This window comes from Oscarella lobularis, chromosome 4 (assembly GCF_947507565.1).
Source record: "Oscarella lobularis chromosome 4, ooOscLobu1.1, whole genome shotgun sequence".
Taxonomy (NCBI): Eukaryota; Metazoa; Porifera; class Homoscleromorpha; order Homosclerophorida; family Oscarellidae; genus Oscarella; species Oscarella lobularis.
This window is the reverse complement of record NC_089178.1, coordinates 2,569,643-2,593,202: the sequence shown is the minus strand read 5'-3', so window position 1 is coordinate 2,593,202 and position 23,560 is coordinate 2,569,643. Positions and strand designations below refer to the sequence as shown.

The 23,560-nt window shown below is 46.6% G+C and overlaps 7 protein-coding genes across 9 annotated transcripts; 5 read left to right on the top strand and 2 right to left on the bottom strand.

Annotated features, from left to right (window-relative positions):
* Positions 1 to 80: 80 nt before the first annotated feature.
* On the top strand, positions 81 to 2,714 carry LOC136185941 (cyclin-dependent kinase 5 homolog). Its single transcript, XM_065973162.1, has 15 exons — positions 81 to 188; positions 245 to 428; positions 612 to 688; positions 750 to 950; positions 1,011 to 1,102; positions 1,159 to 1,238; positions 1,300 to 1,394; positions 1,446 to 1,508; positions 1,568 to 1,812; positions 1,872 to 1,962; positions 2,016 to 2,079; positions 2,137 to 2,228; positions 2,283 to 2,373; positions 2,427 to 2,519; positions 2,567 to 2,714. The coding sequence occupies exons 2-15, from the start codon at positions 278 to 280 to the stop codon at positions 2,590 to 2,592; spliced, it is 1,461 nt and encodes a 486-aa protein (XP_065829234.1). The 5' UTR covers positions 81 to 188; positions 245 to 277; the 3' UTR covers positions 2,593 to 2,714.
* An 11-nt stretch (positions 2,715 to 2,725) lies between these two features.
* On the top strand, positions 2,726 to 3,623 carry LOC136185949 (protein LSM12-like). Its single transcript, XM_065973171.1, has 4 exons — positions 2,726 to 2,889; positions 2,952 to 3,192; positions 3,255 to 3,378; positions 3,441 to 3,623. The coding sequence occupies exons 1-4, from the start codon at positions 2,763 to 2,765 to the stop codon at positions 3,468 to 3,470; spliced, it is 522 nt and encodes a 173-aa protein (XP_065829243.1). The 5' UTR covers positions 2,726 to 2,762; the 3' UTR covers positions 3,471 to 3,623.
* Positions 3,475 to 5,013, bottom strand: LOC136185946 (solute carrier family 25 member 3-like). Its single transcript, XM_065973168.1, has 7 exons — positions 4,743 to 5,013; positions 4,510 to 4,689; positions 4,274 to 4,455; positions 4,106 to 4,222; positions 3,999 to 4,054; positions 3,833 to 3,943; positions 3,475 to 3,780 (listed from the first exon to the last, which is right to left on the bottom strand). Exons 1-7 carry the CDS (start codon positions 4,920 to 4,922, stop codon positions 3,620 to 3,622), a joined length of 987 nt encoding a protein of 328 aa, XP_065829240.1. The 5' UTR covers positions 4,923 to 5,013; the 3' UTR covers positions 3,475 to 3,619.
* Positions 5,004 to 6,637, top strand: LOC136185944 (telomerase Cajal body protein 1-like). Its single transcript, XM_065973166.1, has 9 exons — positions 5,004 to 5,183; positions 5,241 to 5,367; positions 5,412 to 5,500; positions 5,556 to 5,779; positions 5,835 to 5,918; positions 5,976 to 6,094; positions 6,147 to 6,250; positions 6,303 to 6,446; positions 6,502 to 6,637. Exons 1-9 carry the CDS (start codon positions 5,038 to 5,040, stop codon positions 6,635 to 6,637), a joined length of 1,173 nt encoding a protein of 390 aa, XP_065829238.1. The 5' UTR covers positions 5,004 to 5,037.
* Positions 6,638 to 6,665: 28 nt separating this feature from the next.
* Positions 6,666 to 11,466, top strand: LOC136185939 (nucleolar complex protein 4 homolog). 2 transcript variants are annotated; one of them, XM_065973160.1, is made up of 19 exons: positions 6,666 to 6,758; positions 6,814 to 6,922; positions 6,975 to 7,066; positions 7,113 to 7,315; positions 7,374 to 7,513; positions 7,571 to 7,665; positions 7,727 to 7,889; positions 7,941 to 8,001; positions 8,055 to 8,165; positions 8,223 to 8,296; positions 8,348 to 8,434; positions 8,490 to 8,572; positions 8,623 to 8,736; positions 8,787 to 8,883; positions 8,931 to 9,518; positions 9,665 to 10,004; positions 10,072 to 10,809; positions 10,866 to 11,202; positions 11,254 to 11,466. In XM_065973160.1, the coding sequence occupies exons 1-14, from the start codon at positions 6,666 to 6,668 to the stop codon at positions 8,880 to 8,882; spliced, it is 1,521 nt and encodes a 506-aa protein (XP_065829232.1). In that variant the 3' UTR covers position 8,883; positions 8,931 to 9,518; positions 9,665 to 10,004; positions 10,072 to 10,809; positions 10,866 to 11,202; positions 11,254 to 11,466. The 2 variants fall into 2 exon arrangements, with proteins under 2 accessions (XP_065829232.1, XP_065829233.1); XM_065973161.1 differs by having other exon boundaries at positions 8,787 to 9,518.
* A 17-nt stretch (positions 11,467 to 11,483) lies between these two features.
* Positions 11,484 to 21,144, top strand: LOC136185937 (protein unc-79 homolog). Of its 2 annotated transcripts, none has more exons than XM_065973153.1 (42): positions 11,484 to 11,557; positions 11,603 to 11,717; positions 11,769 to 11,908; positions 12,041 to 12,211; positions 12,265 to 12,422; positions 12,481 to 12,598; positions 12,655 to 12,716; positions 12,774 to 12,859; positions 12,922 to 12,968; positions 13,026 to 13,048; positions 13,108 to 13,174; positions 13,229 to 13,301; positions 13,363 to 13,576; positions 13,626 to 13,692; positions 13,759 to 13,796; positions 13,843 to 13,952; positions 14,014 to 14,113; positions 14,175 to 14,263; positions 14,311 to 14,422; positions 14,470 to 15,408; positions 15,468 to 15,616; positions 15,672 to 15,829; positions 15,888 to 16,084; positions 16,148 to 16,828; positions 16,890 to 16,994; positions 17,040 to 17,125; positions 17,178 to 17,412; positions 17,469 to 18,361; positions 18,410 to 18,451; positions 18,508 to 18,629; positions 18,677 to 18,783; positions 18,834 to 18,998; positions 19,076 to 19,150; positions 19,203 to 19,532; positions 19,587 to 19,679; positions 19,778 to 19,923; positions 19,980 to 20,184; positions 20,231 to 20,275; positions 20,333 to 20,476; positions 20,533 to 20,610; positions 20,676 to 20,720; positions 20,768 to 21,144. In XM_065973153.1, the coding sequence occupies exons 1-42, from the start codon at positions 11,527 to 11,529 to the stop codon at positions 20,924 to 20,926; spliced, it is 7,020 nt and encodes a 2,339-aa protein (XP_065829225.1). In that variant the 5' UTR covers positions 11,484 to 11,526; the 3' UTR covers positions 20,927 to 21,144. The 2 variants fall into 2 exon arrangements, with proteins under 2 accessions (XP_065829225.1, XP_065829226.1); XM_065973154.1 differs by having other exon boundaries at positions 11,513 to 11,553.
* On the bottom strand, positions 21,033 to 23,544 carry LOC136185942 (transmembrane protein 43-like). Its single transcript, XM_065973163.1, has 11 exons — positions 23,254 to 23,544; positions 22,724 to 23,009; positions 22,534 to 22,668; positions 22,388 to 22,482; positions 22,291 to 22,340; positions 22,168 to 22,237; positions 22,045 to 22,115; positions 21,886 to 21,998; positions 21,658 to 21,831; positions 21,493 to 21,610; positions 21,033 to 21,443 (listed from the first exon to the last, which is right to left on the bottom strand). Exons 2-11 carry the CDS (start codon positions 22,979 to 22,981, stop codon positions 21,226 to 21,228), a joined length of 1,302 nt encoding a protein of 433 aa, XP_065829235.1. The 5' UTR covers positions 22,982 to 23,009; positions 23,254 to 23,544; the 3' UTR covers positions 21,033 to 21,225.
* Positions 23,545 to 23,560: the final 16 nt, after the last annotated feature.

Genomic DNA, 23,560 nt, shown 5'->3' with positions numbered 1-23,560 from the left:
AAGCTTCATGGGTGGCACGATATCACGCGTTTGAGCAATTGGATCCACCAATCATACACAACAACGTCCTCCCACACCACGTGCAATGGCACGTCCCCCCAGCTCCGGAGCTCTCCCTATCTCGTTAGTGTGAAATCTTTCCTTCGCAGCTTGAGCTGCAGACACTCTAAATCGAACGTAGCAAAGAGGTGAAACTAGTTATAACGAATAGCGTTCCATATGAACCTCTCTTTCTTCGATCTAGTGGGGCGTACCCTTCCCTCGCCTTTTCTTCGCAATGTCCATGATGAAAAAGCTGAAACATCGGTTGTCGACGTCGTTGCTAAGCAATGGTAGACAACCGGGCGAGAAAGGACTTACCGCGTCGGCCTCCAGTTCGCGTCCCAACGGATACGAACCCGTCGCAAATGGAACGCCCAAGTTGAATGGTGAGGATTTCCGCCGGCAAATACGCCAGAAGGAGGAGCGAGGGAGTTTGCGTTCCAAAATGTTGCATGCTATTTCAAAAATTCGCTGTTTGGTGGGCCCGCCCTTTTGCGCGAAAAGGGGCACCACCCCCCGCTCCCCATTTACGAGTCCCCGCGTCACCTTTGACGGCGGTTGCTTTTTAGCTTCCGATGCGGCGGAAGAGTCGACGGATATTGTGCGCGAATTGGACGTGTCGCTGTTGAAAAAGAGAAGTCGCAAAGTCAGAGACAATCATCGATACACGTCACAGTCAAATTCATTTCTTGCGACTTAATTATTAGAATAGCTATCAAAAGAAGCGACGATCTATGCCCGTTATGATGCCGCCTACTCTTCCCGGCACGGAATATCGGCCGACGTCGCCTCAGTCGCTTTCCTCGATGGAATCGGGGTTCGCTTCGTTGCCTGCGTCGCCGAACCACGGGACTGTGGCACTTGACATGAAACTGCCCATGAGTCGAAGAACCAGAAGAGCGTCGCTGGTACGCAACTCGAACGTTCAGTTGATGTCAATTTTTATGACCGTTGGGGTTCATTTTTAGACTGACATGGGGTTTGGGAGAACGGAGACTTATGAAAAGTTGGAGAAGCTTGGAGAAGGAACTTATGCGACTGTCTTCAAGGGAAAGAGCAGGTAAGGATTACGCGAATAAACTAATAATTCTTTTCAATTTTATCCTATACGTGTAGTATTAATAACATGCTTGTGGCTTTGAAAGAAATTCGACTAGAGCACGAGGAAGGTGCACCGTGTACGGCAATAAGAGAAGGTGCGTGTGGAATGCTGAAGAAAGATTCTGAGTCACGCGTTTTGTGGCGGAAATTTTGTAGTTTCGCTTCTAAAGGATCTAAAGCACATAAATATTGTCACTCTTCACGACATCATTCATACGGATCGAACACTGACGCTGGTCTTTGAATATGCGGTAAGTAAGACCCACGACTATTCTCTTGCATTTGATTTTTTTTGTAAACAGGAAAGAGACCTGAAGCAGTACATGGACGATTGTGGCGGAATGATGAGCATGACCAACATCAGGGTACTCCAGTTACTCTCACAACAAAATAATTAATAATTTAATCTTTTCTGTATTTCTAGCTTTTTCTGTTTCAACTGCTTCGCGGATTGGACTACTGTCACAAGAGAAAGATTCTCCATCGAGATCTAAAGCCTCAAAATCTTCTCATCAACACCATAGGAGATCTCAAATTGGCAGACTTTGGCTTAGCTCGAGCCAAGTCCGTGCCTAGTAAAACGTATTCTAATGAAGTCGTCACTCTTTGGTATCGTCCACCCGACGTTCTTCTCGGCTCAGTTGAATACACTACCGCTATTGACATGTGGTACGCTCGCTAGCTACTACAATACAAGACTACAAAGAATCAGTCTTCTATTCTTATAGGGGAGTCGGTTGCATATTTTATGAAATGACAGCTGGGAGACCACTTTTTCCTGGATCTACCGTTGACGAGGAATTGAACTTGATATTCAAGGTACACTCCAAATTCATTGCTCACCCTCAGCGGTATACGTTTCTTTGATTCAGGTGTTGGGAACTCCTACTGAAGAAACGTGGCCTGGTATCACTTCAAACGCCGAATTTCAATCTCGTACGACTGTTGATATTATATTACTGCCTGCTTATTGTAATTCAAATTTTTTTATAGATAATTTTCGTAACTATAAGACGGAGCGGTTTTCAAAGTATGCTCCTCGACTTGATGAAGACGGCTACAATCTCGTCACCAGTCTTCTTCAAGTAAACCCATAAAACAAACGAATTTTTTATCTATATATTGATTGCAAATTCCAGTTTGAAAACAAAAAGAGAAAGTTGGCCAAGGAAGCGATGATGCATCCCTTTTTTACTTGTCTGGGCGAAAAAGTGCACATCCTTCCCGACAGTAAGCCTACTATTATTTTTTATAATCTTGTTTGAAAATTATCATTATTATAGCAATATCAATTTTCACGGTGGAAGGACTCAAACTTGTTCCCGACCCAGGTTTCAGATCCAAGCAGATGGCAAACATGTCTGTTCATGGAAAAGGTGACTCAATTATCATGCAGCCTTCGAGCTTTTGAATCTTCCTCTAGGTCGCCGTGTGAGTTTGGCATTTTGACGTGATCAAGTTGTAAAAATGAAACATTATCAGTGCTGGCACTGCCCCTATTTTTTTTTCGTCATTTGAGTATTTTTTTTAGTGTGAGGAAATATAGACCCCTCCCCCGCTCCGTCCGGACACTCGTGAGCAACTTGCCGCATGCGCATTGCGCGAAAATTAAGTCCAAAATGGCGTCAGCCTCTCTAAAGTCGTCGATCAAAATGGGAGCAGAAATTCGCCTAACAACCTACTTAGAAGAGACTATTACAGGCGAAGTGGAGGCTTACGACGCTCAAAACGATCTCGTAGTAATCAGTATCCTCCTAATTCGGCCAATAAATCGAATAGAAAACATTTTCCTTGACGCGCGCGCGTAGAATCGTACGTAAGCCCGAAATGCTACGATTATCACGTCGTAAATCTAACCTACGTAACGCTCGAACGCGTAAACGAGCCCGATCCGGCGCTCGTCGAAGCGAATCGTCCGTCTATCGACATTTCGAAAGCGCGCGATCGAGCGGCGCGCGAAATCGAGAAGAAGATATGCGAGGCGAAGCGGCGAGCGAACCCGGATGCGGATCGACGCGCTCGCGCCGTATTTCAAGCCGTCGACAAAATGTGAGAAGGCGAATGTCGGCGTTTGCGCGCGCACTCGAACTCGTGAATGAAATACACTCTAGACTGAAATGCGAATGGATGAAGAACGATATAGACGTTCTAGACGGAGCGGCCGTTATTCGTGCGCCGTTTTCGTCCGATTGCGTCGAAGGAGAACCTCGAACCGTTGCTCAAGTGCGAAAAATAGTGAGTGTAAATTTGGGTGGGCGTGGTCCGACTTTGTGATGATCATCTATGTACTTCTCTAGCTTAGTAAGCTCAGTTCGACTATTGAGTAGTATGAACGGGTAAAAGAACATCATATTGGTGAGAAAAATGAAACTACAGTACTCGATAAAAAAAAAAAACCCTAGTTCTAGTCTTGTGACAGCATTTAAAATCGTTGTAAACAAATGTTTTACAAGGAAGAAGAGCTCTTCTTTCAGTTTTAACGTTGCAGTGCCAATTGTTTCTTGAGGGACGCGGGCATTTCTGGTGGGGGTGGTCGCGGCATACGAAACGTCACTTTGAAAGAGTCGTAGATGAACCACTGCATAGACGTTAGCGCTCCGACCATCAAGATTCGCGTTCCCAAACCATTCCACAATCCTGACGTTTTTAATTAACAATAATATGATAATAGCGGTATTATTCTGCATGCCTTTCCATCCCAATGCTTTTGCCGTCTGAATGGCCGTGCTGCCTGTATCAGAATTCAGTTTGGAGACGATGCTGTCAAACGGGTGGCTAACGATAGCGCAGAAGACCCCAGCTAAATACATAAAGTCACAGTAGTGAAAACCCTACCGTCCCCTGCCATTCTGTACCGATATATCCAGCAGCAAAGGTGACTAGGAGCTGCTCCGCTTTGCTACACTCGTCTCTACAGTAAAGCGTTTAGATGAAATGTTCGCTACGTTTAAATAAAGTCTGCCTTTTCTTAGGAACAACGTATTTATAGAGAGCTTCGACCGTTCTCTCAAAGCAGGCAAATTTCATCATTGTATAGGGAATTTGGCGGCCCCACAAAGGACCGATACCCTTATAGAAGCTATGGGACGATAATGCATTTAGATATCAGTCAGTATATTGTCTCCCTTACCCGACGATTCCTTCTTCTTTCCATATCCTTGGCACTCCTTTCCGCAGTGTCGTTTCCCAACGAGGCTGCGTTTGAATTCTCACTTTGACTGCTTCCATCGGAGCGAGAGCAATATCTGCAAAAAACTCGGCGCTAGCTGATGCGGCGAGATAGAGTGAAGTGCGCCAAACGTAGGCATGTTCCTAAACCCAAGAATAAACCACTTTATTGCAATCATCTTATTTTCTAGGACTTGCTTCGCCAAGAAGATTACTATAGAAACTTTTGAAAATTTCGTAGAAGCCAAATTTGCAGAGGCCTTGCATAGAATAGCCGGCTAATGTCGGTGCCCAGCCGAGAGCCAATCCGCGAAAGCCGCTCTCTTTCACCGAAACTTTGAAAGCCTTTATCAAGGATCCATATTTTTGAGGATCAACCTATATGTAGGCAAAGTCGAAATTTCAATTTTCTTGCATAGACTGCTGCTGGCCTGAATTCTGCTTTTGATCAAATCAAGAGGGACAACGGCCGTGTGAGTGAGACCGCAACTCAAAATTCCTCCAATACCGCATAGAGCGTAATATTTTCTTGATCCAAATTCGCAACTGTGTTCGGAGCTCGGCGTCGTTCCCTCGCACTTGGCTCGTAGTACAAAAGAGCTGCTCTTCATTTTTAGCGACAGTGGTGGCTACTGAGCTCTTTCTTATGAAACGGTTACAGTTACTACGGATCTTTTCTTATGCAACATCCTGTTGTATTTTTTGAAACGGTCCCGGATAATCTTCATGGACGACGACGACACCGCAGCAGCTACTGCTGTGGATTCAGATGCTTTGCCTGCGACTATTTGGAATTGGAATGATAAACCGAGAATGGTTGTGCAGCAAGCTGACGAATTCAAAAATGACAATTTTCTAAAAGGATGCAAATGGTAGAAGAGGCGACGTCACGCACTTGTTGCAGTGTATAACGCGTTGTTTGCATTTAGGTCTCCTGATGGCCTGTGCCTGATGACGTGCAGCAATGACAGTCGCATCAGACTTTTCAATTTACCCTATCAACTGCATCCATCTTACACAAAAGAAGATAGCAAAAATGAAACGACAGCTTCACTGGTTAGTCTTTTCTTTCTTTTCAAATATTTTTCTATTTTATTTAGGATTGTGTTCTACAAATGAGAGAACCAGAAGGTATCTATGACTACAACTGGTATCCTAGCATGAACTCGTCTTGCCCAGAGACTTGTTGGTAAGAACAAAAAAAAAGGAGAGTAAAGTCGCGTTATTTTTGTTCTGTCAAACAGTCTGATTTGCACCAGTAAAGACCAGCCAATCCATTTATGGGACGCATATAATGGATCGTTGAGAGCGTCCTATTGTGCTTTCAATCATCTCGACGAAGTGATTTCCGCATATTCGTTGGGATTCACTCCAGATGCAAATCGTGTCTATGCGGGATATCGTGGAGAAATAAGAATTTTTGACGTGGCAAGACCAGGAAGGGCATCAAAGCATCAAAATACAAAGGGTATCATTTTAATAGCTCTAACTATTATTGGGAGATGACCACAGAATGTGTTTAGGTGTGCAACGAGGCATTATATCGTGTTTTGGTTTTCCTACGGATTTTAGAGATCTGTATGCTGCGGGTTCGTATGATCGATCGAGTAAGTTAGCACGTGTAAAAGCAATGCGCACTATTTATCTAATGCATTTTTGTATAGTTGGACTCTATAGTGACAGTGACGGATCTCACATTTGTTCCTTACTGGGCCACTCCGGCGGAGTCACCCATCTGTTATTTTCGAATGATGGAAATCGTTTATACTCAGGCGGAAGAAAGGTAAGTTAAGGCAGTAGAAAATATCTGTAAAAAAATGGATTGATTCTCTAAGGATAATGAGCTGTTATGCTGGGATATAAGACAACCCGGAGAAGTCCTGTTCAGAACTGAGAGAGCGGTGGAAACGAATCAGAGAATCTATTTTGATTTAGACAGGTCTTAGATTAGCACGCAAAGTTTTACATTTATAGTGACTATCGTTGAATAGAGGCGGAGATTGGCTAGTATCTGGTCAGCAATGCGGAAAAGTGCGTGTGTGGAAAGTTGGCAGTGACGAGGACTTCAAAGCAGATCAAGTTGCTTTGCCCTATTTTGAATTTGATTCTCATTTAAGTGCAGTCAACGGTGTGAGGTAAATGCTGTCTCTATGGAACACTATTTCCTGGTATAATTGTTCTAATCTGTAGCTTGCATCCGTATTTGCCACTATTGGCTACAGCATCGGGTCAAAGGGTTTTTAAAGATTTTGGCGATAGTGACAGTGAAAACGACGGCGAATTTACATCACCAGACAACAGTTTAAAAATTTGGTCAATAAAATAGAACTCGTGCTATCCGGGACATCAGAGCAATGGATCTCGCCGCCGTCAAAGCGAAATGCGTCGATTTTCTCGCCAGTCCAGAGAACGCCAATGCTCTAGTAGACATACTTGAATTCTCAGAGGTGAGCACGAGTCGAGAGGCGGGCGCAATATCGCGATAAAAGCGTCATTCGGAAGAACGAAGACAATTCGGTCGTTCGTGCGTCAATCAAGTCACTAAAGAAAGCGTGTAAGCATCTAATAGACACAGAAAGGGAAGCAGTTGTTGGAAAAGTAGTCGATCGAGGTAGAAATAGTCACAAAAACTATGGCTCAAAAAAATAGGAATTGTTGAGTAGAAAGCGCGTACGAGACATGGATTCGCGAAAAATATCGGGTCTGTCTTCGTCGTTTCTTTGAATTGACCAATCACGAGAATTCGTCTCTGCGGGTACCGCGACAAATTAAAAAAAGAAACAATCTCATTCGAAACGTAGAAACTTTCATTCGAATCTTTGTTGAAAGTTTGCATCGAAGAAGGGAGAGCGTTGTCGCAGGAAATCTACACGTTTCCCGTGGAGACATTTCAGTTTATCGTTCGTTCGGCGACCCATTACGATGCAACCGGCGATCTCATTCAAATTTTGGAAGAGAATTTGAGATACGACGACGTCAGATATCACACGCTGAGAGAACTAAAGTGAAAGAGAGTAGCTATGTTTTATATGGGGGAAGCGTTCTATGTGTCGTGGACATAGGAACGTTATAGAGATCGAAATGGAGAAGGGAAGCGGCGGGAGCGTCTCCTTTGTGACCAATTGCTTTCGTTTATTGCAAAGCGTCGAAATGCCGAGCTCGGGAAGCGATCTCACGGCCTTTCTCATTGGATCGCCTCCTGGTGGGGGAAAGATAGGGGAGACGATCGAGGATCGTCTTTGCATTGACGTTTGATTAGGAGAGGGAGAATGTGCCGTTGGCACGCGGAAGAAGAGACGTGCCGTGGCGCGAAAGCTTGCTAAACCCGTTCAGGATAAAGTGACCGTTCTTCTCGTAAGACATGGACACTTACTGTATATGTGGATTGATTAATTGTGATTTCTCTCTCGCGAAGGAACATCGTCGCTCGTTCGGCGACGCCTGGCTTGCTTTTCTTCGCTTTCCTCTGCCTAGTTCCGTCTACAAACGAGTTCTCGTGTCTTTGCACAAGACGGTCATGCCTCATTTGGTCGATCCTAAAGTATTAATTGATTTTCTAACCGACTCCTACAATATTGGCAAGTGGGAATAAAGAGATCTAATGCTGATTATCAAAATAGGTTTTACAGGGGGATCTGTTAGTCTTCTTGCATTGAACGGACTCTTTGTTCTTATTCAAGAGCACAACCTGTAAGAACGCTGCTTTTAGATGTAGGTCCGTCACGTCATTGAGATTTCTGTAGTGATTATCCGGATTTTTTCGTGAAATTGTACGCTCTGCTTGATCAGTCCATTTTTCACGCGAAATACGTAACGCGATTCTTTCGCCTTCTTGACGTCTTTCTCACGTCAAGGTGAGCTCATCACGTTGGCCAGAATTTCAAGTAGGTATTTGAATTCTTCTTCTTTAGTCATTTGCCTGCCTATTTAGTAGCGGCTTTTATCAAACGACTGGCAAGACTATCATTGACAGCTCCACCTTCAGGTATCGCGGGTCAGTTCTGAAATCGTTAATTAAACAGCGAGTTTTCTCAAGGAATAATTCTGGTTATTCCTTTTATTTGTAATTTGATCAAACGTCATCCAGCCTGCAGAGTTCTAGTTCATAGAAAAACCGACGAAGGTGTGTGAGAAGAAGAGAGAACGGGATAAGACATGCCCTCCTTTTGATATGGCAGGTCTCGATTGCGATCCCTATCTGATGAACGAGGCTGATCCTGCCAAGTCTAATGCACTCAAAAGTTCACTATGGGAAATAATGGTAGTTGAGCGAATCATTGCGGTGCAGCATCATGTGTTGTTTTTTTTCAGACGATGAAGTGTCATTATTTGCCTGCTGTCTCCTCTCTCGTTGCTCTACTGGAACAGCCTCTCGATAAGCCCGAACACGACATGGAAAAACACGTGGATCAGACATACGATCACGTTAGAAACATGCAAATATCGATATCGCATTTATACTTCATCGCTTGCAGCTTTTTTCGAAGGCAATTGGAAAGAAGTCGACTCAATTCGTTCCTCGCCTGCACTCGACGCCAAAGGCCGAGATCCTAGACCTCCAAATACACTAAGGTTAACTAATTAATTAATTCAAATGAATTGAAACGCGCCACAATCAGGATCTTACTAATGAACCAATCGAAACGAAGGAGCGCTCATATAACATGCGTTGCGATATTGTACGCTTCATTTGGAGTTCGGTAACTCATAGGTTGGATCCTTCGCTCTCTGATCAAAAGATGACGCCCTTTATATCCTTGTTTGTTTTCGCGCTCTCCGTCGATCTGTCGTTCGGACACGGCGAAGGCTGCGCTGTGAAAAGTTTCCCAACGAACGTCTCCTTCGTCGATTGTCGCGGCGTCGTGGCGGGCGACTTTGCCGCCGAAAAGCTCGCCTATATACCGAAGAATTTTGATTCGACGACGCGATCGCTTCTTTACGCCGATTTCACGTCGGCGGCGTTTGACGTGGCCATGTGCGGTTGCTCGTTTGCCTATGATGCCACGACCGTCTTTTCGTCGCCTGATCCTCACCTGAATTTCGCCGTCGCGTCCGCTTATCTTCGCGACGCGCCCGAAGTGAAATTCATCTACGGCGCCGGTGCGACCAACTCCCCGCCGAAGCCCGGAAAATATGTGTTCGTTATGGCCGACGCGACGGCTTCGTCGCCGAACAGCTCGCCGACGAAACCCGGTCTCAATTGGCTGGTAAGGATGATCCGGTAGTAAACCCTCAGGAGAATCCTCGCACATGTTCACGTTTGCATAAATTTACGTTAGAATATATGTACTGAAGTGTGACAATTATATATATATAGTAACCTTCTCGTTTAGAAAGGCTTTGTATTTTTTAGGTGTACAACTTTGACGGAAGCGATCTGTCTAGTGGAATGGTCGCTCTTCCCTATAGTCGACCGCTTCCTACTAAGTCAACCGGCACGCATCAATATCTGTATCTTCTCTACCAACAAAATTCCACTATTCAGAATCTCGATCTTGGAGAGTATACGTCCGGGTGCAGTTCTTGCATGTTTGACATTCAGATGTTTGTCTCCAAGAATAATCTCGTTTTGGTTGGTGGCAATTGGCAGCTTGCGTCCTACGACAATTCCGTAGCCAAGGCTCGTATCGACGCGGGTCAAGAGGTAAATTGCAATTCAGATCTAACGATTCCCTGCAGTGCTGCAGGAACAGGTCAGTACCGTAATTTCTAACCGAGGAGTTTTCTTTGCCGTGCGAATCGGCCAATTTTTTTTCTTAGTGTTTGCTGCTTGGCAATTAGCTACTGTTCTGTTGGCATGCTTGATCTTCGCTTAGATGGAGCAAAGAAACGAACGGTTTTCTTGGTGGTCTTTTGCTTGATGGTTTATCACTCGAATTCTTCGCTTCTGCCGTTGTTTGTTTTTTTTTGCTACAAGTTGTTTTGTTGTTGGTGTCATCTGTCATCACCGGTATATACTATACGGGTCTTTCTATTCTATTCTATTCCACAATGCAGATTCAGATACGCCTCCTACTTGTTTCGACACTGTTCTTCGGTCTGTCGTTCGCCGCCGCCGGTCACGATCACGATCACGATCACGACGACGATCACGACTGCTCGAGCACAACGTTCGCGACGGCGGAGGAATTCGGACAGTGTCTCGACATCGTAGTGCACGATTTCGAAGAAGAAAGAGAAAAGGGCTTCACCTTCATTCCGTCCGATTTCAATGCGACGTCGCTCTTTTATCTCAATTTCTCGTCGACGGCAGTCAGCGTGACCGTGTGCAATTGCGACTTTCCGTTCGATGCCCGAACCGTTTATGCGTCACCGGATCCCCATCTGAATACCGCCGTCTCGGCTGTCTATCTTCGAAGCCAGCCAACGGCAACTTTTCTTCACGGTGCAGGCGTGACGTCGCCGACGCCGATGCCTGGAAAGTATGCGCTCGTCATGGTGGATGCGAGCGATGGGGCTCCTAACGGCTCACCGGCGAGGCCTGGACTTCATTGGCTCGTAAGATCCGGCCGGTGGCAGGATTCTCTAGACTTATTATTAATTAATTGTTTTAGGTATACAACTTTGACGGAAGCAATATAGCTGGAGGATCCGTTGGTCAAGCCTATAGAAGTCCGGCTCCTTCTAAGTCATCGAGCCCTCATCTCTATCTGTTTCTTCTTTACAAACAGACTTTAGATATTTTGAATTTAGATGTCACCCAGTACACGACAGGATGCGACCATTGCATGTTTGACGTTAATTCATTTGCACAGCAGAATAGTCTCACGCTGATCGGCGGAACTTGGCAGAGTGCGTCGTATGACAATTACATAGCCAAGTCTACATCTGACCTGAATTGTACCACTGGACTAGAGGGAAGAAAAGGACCCTGCAGTGACGCACAAACAGGTAATCGTAACAGAAAGGAATAAAATAATTTGCTTATTGTTTTTCTACTAGCAATTGGTGCTTGGCAATTGATTGCTGTTCTGATGGCTGCATGTCTTCTCTTCTACTGAGTAATACCAGAGATCACGGCAGTGAGATACAGTGTTTTTGTCGTTTTGCGCGCTACTTCTCGTCAGTTAACGTTTTCTTTCTGCTATTTAAGTCTCGTTAGTTAGTCCGGTTTATGTTTTTCTTTCTGCTTTGCTGCTAAAAAAGGTGACGTGACGTCAGAGTAACGCGCTAACATTTCTCCTGAGTCCTGCCTTTCCGACGCAGCAGGAGCCGATGAGCGTCCAGCCGAGCGCCGCAGCAGTTTGTAAGCGATTATTTGTGTTTGTACGCTATCGGGCATTTTGCGTAGTAAAACTGCTCGTCAAGAACCTGAACTATGCCGTGGAGAATCTTCGAACGGGTCGTCCACAATCGACGCTCGATATCATAACAGATCTGAGCGAATTGAAGAGAGTCTTCATAAGGCAAGCGTCCCAAACCACGCATCTCGGACGAGCAATTTTCCCTTTCCCTAGACAACTAATGACTCTTCGATCGTGCGGTCGCGGAAAATTCGAAGCGCAGGACGGTCTCACGGGCGAGCACTACGAACAGGTTCTCTCGACCGTTTCGGACCTAATTGACGCCATCCCGGACGTTGTCGACGATCGAGAAGGTACAGTAGGGCGATGTCTTGTTTACCCGCTTCTGCGCACCATCGAAATACTACTGTCGCCTTCGTACTACTTTTGTGTCTGGGGCCCCAAAGACGGCGCATTTCGGATACTTCATATTGCGTATTCCTTAGAGTTGTGCGTGACAATTGTCCTTTCTTTGGAGCACATTGCCGCGCTTGCTCCACCCGTTACTGTCGTCTCCATCCCTCACATTGTCGCCTCGGCTTTCGCCATTTTTCCCAAATCGAGTCAGGACGCGCTCATATCACTTCTATGTGACTGCGTCATTCCAACTTGCCTCGGTAAAACTCATCGGAAAAAAAATTTCAATTACGAGATGGAATGTGTGAATCAGTGCGGTGTATGGGCGCATTGGAGGACGAAAGTGACGAACTCGCCTGTTTGGATGCAATCCCCTTTGTCATCATGTCCGTTTTGGAGCACAGTTCACTTCCGAAACACTACGTTCGGCTCATGGAAACCCTACTAAACGTCAAAGACGACGTCGTTAAAGTACAGAGTTCTCACTGAGTGACGTCCGGCTTCCGCTAATTTTTTTTGGTTGCTATAGGACTTGCTCGAGGTTATTGCGGATGGAGATCACGTCGCTCGAGGTCCCGCCGTTCGCTTACTATTTCACTATTGGCCAGGAATGACGTCAGAGGTGGAGTTCAAGCTGAGAAACGCTTGTAAATAACAGTGTAGTATCTCTCGCACAAGGAATTTGTACATTTTTTCATATTAGATTGGACGACAAGAAAGTGCAATGTGACTACGTGTAAGACGCCAAAAGTCGATGCAGTGAAGGTCAGTCAGCGTACAGTGCTGTATACCTGTACCAGGCACGCGCCTTTCTTTGTGCAGGTCTGCTTGGATCCTGTGCTCGCGTTCAAACTCAGCAAATCGTTTCCGCCGCTCTTCATGTGCCCAGGATGTTTGTTCCTATTAGAGTGAGTCAAGCAGTCCTCCTTTTTCATTTGCATGCCGCATTGATACGAGTCGATTAATTAAGGGAAGAGGGCGGTCGCTTCGCCACCGTTAACGTAGCGCAGCCACCAGGCAAGAAAATGCTTTTTCAAAAACGCAATATCAACTATTACGTATTTATTTCTATAGACTCTTTGTTTTCGGATCGACAGGTAATAGAATTATGAAATTGAGTGGGGAGGGGGGTAGGTTACATTTCCCTCCTTGAAAGATATCGGCTAGAGGGAGAAGCAGATCGTCGGTATACGATGGCCGTTCGGTGAAGGAACTTGTCCAAGGCAAGAGCTCGGGGTCGAATAAAAACGCTTCCGATCATAATTCGTGTTTATCAGCTGACATTCCCCGTCTGTGGGACGTCGAAATCAGCGGCGAACTGCAGAACGTTCTACTTCAAGCCGTGTGCCAGTAAACGACAAAAAACCCCGAATCGTCGCGTCGCCGTGAGAATTTCTCTATTCGATGCTAGACTTCTTCAAGACGCGTCGCCGGGTGGATTCGGAATTCAGAGTCGTCACAGCTCGGAATCGTCGCTGAACGAACTCGACGAGCACGCTCCCGCAGCCGACGGCTGGCACATGGACGTCATAGATAACACGATCAACGATCGACGCATACTGAGCAGGTACGGCGTCTTGCTGCTCGTCAACAAGTGCATGGTGACCGGTTCCACTTGCGACGCCGTACGAAAGAGAAGAATTTTGTAAAGGAAAAAAGTCATTCGTTTTTTAGGCAGTTCTTGGACGAGTGATTGCCGCTGTCCTTCAGTGGCTTCGAGATACTTCCACACTGCCTGACGGTATGGTTATTGTTAGGTGGTTTCCCTAATATAACATAGCTATGGCTCTTTTTTCTTCATATATAGGTCCGGTTGGAAATTGTCTTGGACCTCTTAAAGAAACTGTATATCGAATGTCTGTTATTTTCTGTCTCTAATTTTGTGTCTTAGTGCGTCAAGGAATGGCTCACGTCTGTGTGTAGCAACGAGCAGACGTTGGCAATTCTTTCTCAATGCCTCGAACCGGATCCCCCGATTTCATCTCGATTTGGCGGCTGCTGGTTTGCTCGTCAAAACGTTTTTTTTACACATTTGATGTAGAAGAAATACGTTCTGATCTAGGAATACGTTGACTTCCAATATTACCAAACACACCGAGGGCTTGAGTCGAATTTCAACTATTATCACGTGGAACGTCATTCCTTTTGAAGCCATGGTCTATGTAAGCTTAGTCTTATAAAAATATATACGTACGCGTACGCGGAAGTTGTTCTACATTCTAGATTTGGGACGCCGTCATGCCGTCGTGGATGGAAGCGATTAAGCGAGACATCAGTCTAAGCGATTTGGGAGAATTTCGTCTCGTTTTCCGGTAAGACGACTCAAAAAAAACTCTCCCATCAAGCGTCGATTTCTCAGGGGACTATTTCCAATGCTACCCATACCAAACGACGAAAAATACGCCTTCATCTATCGAATGTTTGACAAAACGGGTGCCGGCGAACAAGCCGAAGCCATCTTCTGGCTCCAGGCAAGGGAACTGCCGCGAACTTGCAATACTCTTATTTCTGGTTTTAGAATATTACCCGTCTCGAAATTCAAGTCCCCGGTCTCGTCAAAATGTTCATCAAAGGCGTCCAATCGCCTTTCGTCGTGGACAGCTCATCGTTCAGCTTCGGACAGTTTCCCGCTCATCGCACGATTGCAACGTCGTCCGGTGCCGGTAGCCCGACGAGCACGCGATCGGCGAGCAGCGTTCTTCACTCGCCCGTGTTCGGCGTTCTCGACGCCAACACGACGCTGAATCGTTTCGTTCTCATGCTCGATCTTCTCGTCGAGCAAAAAGCGCTCGACGTGCCGGCGCGAAAGACGCTCTCCAATTCTCACTTGCACTACGACGAGAACGAGGGTCGCGACATCCATCGACTTCTTCTCGCCATGCTCAACACGATATGGGGCGACGATCATCGCGGCGATCATCGCGAGGCGAGCAACGACTGTCCCTTCTGCCACTCGACGAATCTCTGGTTCTTCTTGGCTCATCATCTGCTCCAGTTCACCTTGCCGAAAAAGCAGGCGTCGAGGACGTCGAAGAAGAAGAAGAGTAGAAAACGATTGGATCAAATCCACGGCGTCGAATTGTCGTACGCGTCGAAATCGATTTCGAAGGACTGCGACGAAGCGTGGAATTCCGACAACGACGACAACGACGACGACGACGACGACGACGACGACGACGACGAGACTTTCGTCGAGGCGAAAGTCGTTACGAGTCCCGTTCGCGAGGCGACCGTCGTCGAAATGTTTCAACACGACGACGATCCCGATCCGGATGCGCGAGACGTCGCGGCGAAAAAGGCGGCGGTCGCTCTCGTGGGAAGCGCGCAAAAGAAACGTCAACAGTTCGGGCAGCGAGCGTTTGTGAAGCGAGTCGTAACGCCGGCCGATCGAAGGGAGGCCGCACTCAGGTCCGAGTCGATATCGAATGCCGTGAAACTCGTGATCGGTTGTCTTTCGGTAATTTTGGTGGGAATTCGGAAGAGTTGATCGTTTTAACTTTGAATTTTTTTAAAAAGAAATTGGAAGTTCAGCGCGATGTCGACGTGATGTGCGGCGTTGTGAAGTGCATCAAAGTTTTGTGCGTGGATGCCGAGTGTCTGAGTCAGGCGCAAAATACCGATCATTTTCTCTTGAAGAAACTTCTGGAAAGCGCTCTCGTTCCTCAGTAAGAAAGCGCCCAAATCTCGAGTTTTTTCTCTCTTGATTTTCTAATATACTAGTTTGTGGAATATGCTGCGATCCGAGCAGTCTCAACTCGCCGAAGCGTGCGTTCCAGTTCTTTTGCACTGCCTGGCCTACCCATACGCAGCTGAACTCGTGTGGAAGGAATTGAAAGGGGCATTTGATCACAAGGACTGGCGAGTCCGATTCAACGCAGGTATTGTAGAACGGTAGAAAAAAATCGCGAACGGTCTCTTAGAAACATTTTCTCTTAGTTGAAAAAGTCGTCGTTTTGGGTCGCTTTCTCGAAAAAGAGGAATACATGCAGAGCAAAAACGTGGCCAATTCGAGCGTCATGTCGACTCTCGCATTGGCCTTTTCTCAACTGCTCGGCGCTACGGAAGACATCGATCCGACGGTTGCATTGCGCGCCACTCTCCTTCTCAAAACAATCAAAATGTCGTCGATGAAAGTAAAAGAACGCGCCCCAAAGAGTTGTTTTTTAATTAATTAATCAAAAATCCGCTTATTTTAGTTACTATTTCAAGCTCTGAAACATCAATTCAAATTTGTCTCCCAAGATCGTCCCCTGATTCTCCTGCGAATGCGCACTCTCCTCACCGTCCTTCCGAACTACGATCTCCTCTCGGCGTGCGTTTTAAACGACATGCTCAAGCACATTCGAGAGGACAGCATATCGACGACAATCGACGTGCCAGACTTTTCGATCAGCTTCGGAAACGGTAGCTTCGCCAGTGGCGACGGCGGTGGAGGCGGAGGCGGAGGCAGCAGCAGCACCAGAACTGCGACTGGTCCCCGTCGCCCTCAAATCACGCGAAAACCGAGTAGCATTCACAGTCTCGCTCAAGACGAACCGTCTCGTAGTCAGCACAACTACGGAAAGCGACGCAGCACGGTTGAAAAAGAAACGTATCGGTCGAAGACTTTAGAATCGTCCGTCAAGTCTGTCGCAATGAGTATCGGCGTTACTATGGAGTCGCTCGAAGACGCGCCTTCCGTGGAGTACAGCAGCGAACGTCTCGGAGCGGGTTTTAGTCAGTACTTGTCGCAGGAGGTGACGATCAATCAGTACGTTGCGCTCGTACAGAAGTCGGTCGATTACGCCGATTGCAGAGAACAGTTTGTTATTGACGAGGGAAGTGGGCAGCTGCACGAGGCCGCTATTCGACATCAGTTCATCACGCTTTTGCTGCAGGTATAGGAGAGCACTTTCGCTTTTTCTTAGAGGTTATTGGAAAATGTTTTTCTCTTTATAGTTCATGTGCAAAAATGACAACAAGAGTAGCAGCTCGACGGAAGAGCAGAGAGCGACAAATGGAACGCACATGCGACGCGAAAGATCCAAGATAAGCAAACCAGATGTAAGCAGCAAGCAAACAAATACGAAGAAGTAAAGGTGTTTGCAGGAACGAAAGCTCGTTGGGGATTTGTATTCGACTCTTGGATGGGCAAAGGTGAACGAGTATTTTAATCACCAACCCGAAGAAATGCGGTACGATGACCTCGCTTTATCTTGATTAAATAGCGAATCTATCTATCTATAGCTCTTACTCGGAATTTTCGGCCTTCTTGTCAGGAATTGCTCAAGTTTTCGACGAGAATGTGGAATGGGGGAAAAAACTACTGGATTTCACAATTGGCTTACTTCTTTACTGTCCAGCCACCGATCGTGATTCCGTTCCCAAGGAAGCAAATGACCGGCCCCAGTACAGCCTCGCACATCTGACTCCCGAAATGCAAAGACACTGGCTCACAACGGTCATCATCATATTATACAAAGTAAGAAAAAAAATCACTGACAAAGATAAAGGTATTTTGTACGCCTCGTTTCCTAGTACGACTGGGCTGCCACCGTCGAAAATCCCGACGACCCGAGACCACCTGCTAGCGATTTGGAGCTCAAAGTTCTGTGGCTCGTCGACATCGCGCTCCACACGCTCGAGAATCCGACTCATTGTTGCGCAGCGCCCCAGCAGTCGTTCACGCCGTCGCCGTCGCCGCAGCCGCAGCCTAAGCCTATCGGTAGACGTAGTTTGTTTAGCGACCCCACAGACGAAAGACGTCGGAGTTCTCCTGCATTGGGCCCCTTGGGAATCATAAAGGAAGACGAAGACGATTCGTTGCAGCCCGAGACGAAGTCGCCGCCGCCGTTGCCACCGATGAAAACTATTAGCGCTCCGGCAAGATTCTCTCCTTTGTCGGACGCGAGTAGCGTTGTCGTGAGAAAAAGCTCGATGAAAAAGCAAGGCGTGCCGAGGAAACTGCTACCACGATATTCGATCACGTTTAGTCCCGACACGAAGAAAGGCGACGACAACCACCCTGCTGACAACGACAATGACGAAAGCGGCAACGAGGGAAATGACGACGACGACGAAGACGAGCGACGTGCGTCGGCTAGTAGTTCGTCGTCAAGTCAAATGCCTCCGCCGCCGCCGCCCGCCGTCGAGCAGTCAAGGGGGATGAGTCGGTCGTCGTCGTCGTCGTCGTCAGTGAGCAGTGTCGGAAGTCGTAAGGCAAGCACGACTTACCTTCGCGTAAAGGAGTCGATAGCGAGCGGCGGTTCGCCGCTCGATCACGATCGCTTTTGTCCGGCGTGCGGCGAAGTGATGGAGAGTTTCTCCGAAGACGTCATCTGCTTGGCGCTGATTGCCGTTGGCACGTTCGCTCAGCGCGATCAGGAGCACTGCGCCCTGCTTTTGGAAGACGTTCTCAATTGCTATGCGAAGTAAGGGCATCTTGTTTTGAATCAGACCGAGAATGATTTCTTTCATAGAGTTGCGACAAGAGCGATGTTTCCTTGGCAAACCGACAAAGCGTACGAGCATTGTATTTATTATTCAATTTTCCGGAAAAAAGGAGACTTTTTCTTAGACGAACAAAGGCTCCTCTTCCTGGATCGAGTGTAGCGGTCGCTCGTCAGTTGATGCGCTGCATACTAGTGCAGTACGCCGGCAATGGACTTTTCTTGGAATTGTTTCGACAGCTTGATGGAGGTACGATAGCTTGTGTTTGATTGCGTTGTGAGTTCTATATGCGGCAGACCCGATTTTAATACGCGCTGTTGCCGAATGTCTTCCCGACAAGGAAAAGGTGCCGTCGCAGTATCCTGGATTGACGCACTGTTCGCCAATTGTTTACGTTCTGGAAGTACGCAAATTAATTATTTCATTTTTAATTATTATATAGTTGTTTCGAAGGAGTTTCCGAAGAACATTAGTCACACCGATTTGCCTATCGTTTTGGGAAATCTCACGTCGTACGTAAAGCATTTACCATTTCCCATCTCGAAAGACATCGTTCCTCTTTTTGTGCGACTTTTTCGCAAACTCAAATCCATACACAAAGAAATGGACGACGACAACGTAAGAGAGAAAAAATTGCAACTGGCCACCGGTTTTAATTAATTAATTGGCATTCGTCGCCATTCTTCTCTATTTAGAAAGGATATGATTTTGTTCTCAAACTGATGGCCGATGTACTGCTGTCGGCATCGAGCAATCCGTCAGCTTTCCGGGTATATATTCGTATATTATTATTTTAATTCTAGCAACTGTCATCGGCTTTAGGTTTTGCTTCCGCCATTTTCGGATATTCTCTCGCAGATTATCGAAGAGGAGACGATCACCGTCTCTCTTTTGTGGACCATCTGCTCGCGCTGCTTTAGTGCATTCGCCGTCAAAGAACGCGATAAGGAAAAGGGTCGCGATCGCGCCAAAGACAGCGAGAGGCTCACGCGAACGGTGATTGCCGAACTCGATCAGAGTTTACGGTTCAAAAAGGAGCTCAAACGCGGATCCTGCCTGCTTAATCTGATCAAATTCGTCGCAATCGACATGGGCGCTTACGTGGGCACGGTCAAAGACACGACGGGAAAAGTTTTAGGAATAAAGGAAATGGTTAGTGTCGCGGGCAGATATGAAATTTTTCTCTATCTTAATCCTGACGAAAAGGCGGGCCGAACTGGAGCGAAATCACTTGCTAAAGGACTACTTCCTTCCTTGATATCTTTTCTTGGCGATGCCGCCGTCTTTGAACACTATCAGGTAAGCACAGACTAACTATCCGTAAATGCGAGATTTGTTCATGCATGCATGCTGTAGTTGCTCTCCTTTTGTAGCGCGTTATAGAATTTGTTTTGTAGATTGGGAAAATGGCCATGCAGCTGAAGACAGCCGTAGCTCAGCTCGTTGGCTTGTATTTCCACGAAAACGAGAGCCTGATTCAAAAGGACAGCGTCTGGCTGTCTAACAGTCCATGGTTGGACGACTGTCACAGCGCCTATCCAGGGTAAGGCAAAGTTGCATAGCAGGGGTTTTGAAAAAATAAAACCCCTTTCTCTTCAGATACAAAGAATTGGAGAGAATTGGCCGAAATTCGAGCATTATATGTTGGATTCTTCTCGGCGCCATTGCGTACAACATTTCAACGGCGGCAATTGACGGCGTCAGCGAATGCATTCCGTTCAAAGAAAATATCGCTGGAAAGTTCGTGGAACTGTGCACGCTTCCGATCGACAGTCTCGCTGAGCAGTCAAAAGATTTAGAAGACGTGAGTAAGAAACAATTGGAAAAGCTGATTCAAGTTGTCTTCGTAGGCCACGCAAGCCGGCATCTTATCTACTGTTTATTGCTTGTGTCAGGTATGTGAGCGCGAGATACGGTAGCTTTTGAGTCAGAGCGTTGTTCCCTGCACGCAGCACTGGACCGTCTATTGCGAATTCTTGTTTCCACTCGCGTCCTCTTCGTCTCCCAGCATCGTCAATTTCTGGAACGCTATCACGGTGAGCATCCTTCGCGCTCTGAGCGTATCCGAGAAAAGAAACACGATCAGCGCGCCCAAGGTAAGGTAGTACTGCGATGCCAGTTGTGATCTAGTTTGAAAAGCGGTTTACTCCAGCTGCCACAAATCCTGCTTAGTCCTTTCGTGAGCACAATCAATGCATTGCAACCGTTGGAGCTCAGGACAATATCAAAAGTAGAAAAGCGTGTACAATAGCCCTGTACAGTACTGTATTGTAATCCTATCGTGTTGTCTTGTAGTTTCTACCGCAGTGGTCTCAGCTTATTGATGCGTACCGATCGCAGGTAAATTTTTCGAACCTCCGCACGAAATTGACTAGTGTGGACATTAGGCGCGGCTTGGTGCACAGCTGGAGGACTCCGTTAAAGATTGGGGTCGTCTGGATCTGGGCGACATCGCCTGGGACAGCAATCATGCCAAGTTGACGTGCTGGGTGCACCACGCGCAGCATGCTCTTCTCAATGTCATTAAATTTCAAGCAGCAACATAGGGCAGCAAGATGGGACTTAGTAGGTAAGACAGGCACCACCAGCTGACACCTGACAAGTACAGTCTTTGTTAATTAATTAATTGTAGAAGAAAGAAATTGTATAGAGTAGAAGGAAAATTCCCCTCCCCCAGATTAATTGATCAGGAGTGGTAGTTTTATTGACGGACAAGGAATGTGACGTAGCCTACCCAAGTAAAAGTCTAACTACTCACGTAAAAGCCTAACTACTCACTCACTGACAAACACAGAAACAAACAAACATGGAAGTTAGATAGCAGGTTCAGGCTCAAGAAGATTGATCACTGATAGCCGTTGGATTTGGCTTCGTCCTGCTTCTTTGTCTTTTTCCTCAAGACAAACGGAACGGCGGCAGCTGCAATGAGTGCACAGGCAACGAGCGGTCGGTAGCGAATCCAGCCGAGGGCCATGATGAAAAGAGACAGACTCGTGGCTAGGATGAAGTTGATAATGCCCACGGCGAGACCAACTAAGTCACGGAGAATAGGCACAAAGGACACTAGGAGAGCGATTGCGTAAAGAAGAATGTCAGATGTAGCGTCGCTTACCGAGTGCTGTTACAATGCTGGTTGTCATTGAAATGCCAATGAACATGATGAGCCAGCCACCAAACCGCAGTCCCCACGTCATCATCGTATTGAATGACTGCTCGGCTTCAAATATTTCCTGACAAAGGAAAGTGAAATAATTATGACCCACCTAGGTATTTTCACCTCTTTGCTTTTCTCTCCCATGTAGAGCATCTCCAACACGTTACCGGCTGCAGTCTGATATCCGGTCAGTTGTTCACCAGACTGTTTGGCAATTATGCTAACGGTTTCCGCATGGCCAAGAGGAGACCCTTCTGTTGCTCCCGCATATTGAAATTTGATTCTCAAGTCGCCAACCTAGCATGAGAAAAAAGAGTGGAGAGATAAGAGAGGGGTGGCCGGCGTGCTTGCCTCTGGCACGTTGGGACTTTTGGCCTGGTAAAGCATGTTGCCTACTCGCGTCATTCCAGCTGTATCTTCTGTAAGCTGAAGCTCGTGCCATGTATTGACAGAGTGCATGAGATCTGAATAATAACATTGTTTGTTTAGAAGGGGAGAAGCTTGTCCTACTTTTGGACAAGAAAAACGCTCCAACGTTCACAATAGGAGCTTCAAAATCTTTTGAGTTGACAGGCATGGAGCTAGTAAAAGAAGAGAAGTGTAAACAACCACACTACTAAGGTATTGGCCTACTTTGGATTATGATGAAATTGTGGGTTATCAAATTTTCCGCTATTGACAACATTGCTTCTCCACTCTTTACCTGATATATAACGTAGTTTAGAATTGATTAGGTAAAGCCAAAGCGAGACTGACTGTAACTATAGGTAGTCTCCTTCCTCGTCACGCCACCTTCATCATACGACCTAAAAGCGAAGTTAGAAATAAGAAGGGCGAGCCAGAGAGTTCAAACCTCGTTGATTGATGTTCAACCCATTGGTACATTTCCACCTGTCGCTTCAGCCTAATTGCATTTACCTTTACCCCATAGGAATCGTCAACCAATGGCTACAGGAGAGAGCAGAATCAGCTTAATGACTGGATACGAGACTTCTTTACCCCATTGGACTTGAGAACTCCTGATAGGTGAACCAGTCGATTCTCGTTGGCCTTATCGCTCACAGTCCCACGTCCAATGTCAATACACTGACGAAGACCTTCGTCCAATGACTGCGCCGTCTGCACAGCTCGACCCTAGGCACAAAAAAATGAACAGTACAGTAATAACTAGTGAAACATTTACACCCACCTCATTCCAGAAAATGACAAAACAGGCGGCGGCGATCACAAAAACCCCAAAGCAAATTCCGCAAAAGCTGCCGCCGACTCTTTCAAAGTACCCAGCGTTGCGCTGATAGGCGACGCGGGTGTGACTGTCCCGACCTCCAAAAGCGCCGCCCGGACCTCCCGGACCTCCATAGCCACCTCCCCCCGGGCCGAAGCCTCCCTGGTTGTAGCCGTGGCCGTAGCCACTCTGACCGTAGCCTTGTCCGAACATTCGCCTCATAATCTGGAGACTGGGATACTGGTTTGATCTGCGTACAGGAAGTTCATTAGTCGTTTAGTATTTAGGGACACGTCAGCGTAAAGAATTCGTCGAGAGCTTGATCTTCTGAGTGCTTTTTGTTGCTGTATAGGTGTTTTATGGAGGTACAGTTTCGTGCGTATGCAGTATGCAAGAGCGTAAGCAGGAGCAAAGTAAGCGAACGAACGAAAACGAGCTTGAGACAGTAGCGCGTAAAAAAAGGATGCTTGCTTGAAGTACTGCGTGATTCGTACTTGACGCTGCTTGCGAACGGCGCGATGCAAAGCAGAGGAACCGACCTGCACGAACGAAATGAGAGGATGAACGTACGGGACTCTCACTTCTCGTTTTATGTTATTTTGCGACGCCACTTAGGTAATAACGGCTACAGTGCATTTTCCCCCGTGCGTCTACAAACGTCTAAGCATGCATTATTGTCTACACGAGCTCCAATAATGTTTCTTGAAGCTTCTTCGTCTCGCCCGCTCTTTCAGCGAAGAAAAGCACCTAAAAAAACAAAAGAAAATATCTGCTCGATTTATCCGTGTACGTACCTTGTAG

Coding starts and splice junctions, on each gene's coding strand:
- LOC136185941 (XM_065973162.1), top strand. CDS start 278: ATGTCCATGATGAAAAAGCTGAAACATCGGTTGTCGACGTCGTTGCTA. Junction 429..611: donor TGGAACGCCCAAGTTGAATG/GTGAGGATTTCC, acceptor GTTGCTTTTTAG/CTTCCGATGCGGCGGAAGAG. Junction 1,395..1,445: donor CGCTGGTCTTTGAATATGCG/GTAAGTAAGACC, acceptor TTTTGTAAACAG/GAAAGAGACCTGAAGCAGTA.
- LOC136185949 (XM_065973171.1), top strand. CDS start 2,763: ATGGCGTCAGCCTCTCTAAAGTCGTCGATCAAAATGGGAGCAGAAATT. Junction 3,193..3,254: donor TTTCAAGCCGTCGACAAAAT/GTGAGAAGGCGA, acceptor AATACACTCTAG/ACTGAAATGCGAATGGATGA. Junction 3,379..3,440: donor TTGCTCAAGTGCGAAAAATA/GTGAGTGTAAAT, acceptor GTACTTCTCTAG/CTTAGTAAGCTCAGTTCGAC.
- LOC136185946 (XM_065973168.1), bottom strand. CDS start 4,922: ATGAAGAGCAGCTCTTTTGTACTACGAGCCAAGTGCGAGGGAACGACG. Junction 4,690..4,742: donor TGATCAAAAGCAGAATTCAG/GCCAGCAGCAGT, acceptor GCCTACATATAG/GTTGATCCTCAAAAATATGG. Junction 3,781..3,832: donor AAAAGCATTGGGATGGAAAG/GCATGCAGAATA, acceptor TAAAAACGTCAG/GATTGTGGAATGGTTTGGGA.
- LOC136185944 (XM_065973166.1), top strand. CDS start 5,038: ATGGACGACGACGACACCGCAGCAGCTACTGCTGTGGATTCAGATGCT. Junction 5,501..5,555: donor TCTTGCCCAGAGACTTGTTG/GTAAGAACAAAA, acceptor TCTGTCAAACAG/TCTGATTTGCACCAGTAAAG. Junction 6,095..6,146: donor TATACTCAGGCGGAAGAAAG/GTAAGTTAAGGC, acceptor TGATTCTCTAAG/GATAATGAGCTGTTATGCTG.
- LOC136185939 (XM_065973160.1), top strand. CDS start 6,666: ATGGATCTCGCCGCCGTCAAAGCGAAATGCGTCGATTTTCTCGCCAGT. Junction 8,297..8,347: donor ATTGACAGCTCCACCTTCAG/GTATCGCGGGTC, acceptor AGTTTTCTCAAG/GAATAATTCTGGTTATTCCT. Junction 8,435..8,489: donor TCATAGAAAAACCGACGAAG/GTGTGTGAGAAG, acceptor TTGATATGGCAG/GTCTCGATTGCGATCCCTAT.
- LOC136185937 (XM_065973153.1), top strand. CDS start 11,527: ATGAGCGTCCAGCCGAGCGCCGCAGCAGTTT. Junction 14,264..14,310: donor GAATTTCGTCTCGTTTTCCG/GTAAGACGACTC, acceptor TCGATTTCTCAG/GGGACTATTTCCAATGCTAC. Junction 19,680..19,777: donor CCGTCTTTGAACACTATCAG/GTAAGCACAGAC, acceptor TTTGTTTTGTAG/ATTGGGAAAATGGCCATGCA.
- LOC136185942 (XM_065973163.1), bottom strand. CDS start 22,981: ATGAGGCGAATGTTCGGACAAGGCTACGGTCAGAGTGGCTACGGCCAC. Junction 22,669..22,723: donor TTGTCATTTTCTGGAATGAG/GTGGGTGTAAAT, acceptor TTTTGTGCCTAG/GGTCGAGCTGTGCAGACGGC. Junction 21,999..22,044: donor AGCGTTTTTCTTGTCCAAAA/GTAGGACAAGCT, acceptor GTTATTATTCAG/ATCTCATGCACTCTGTCAAT.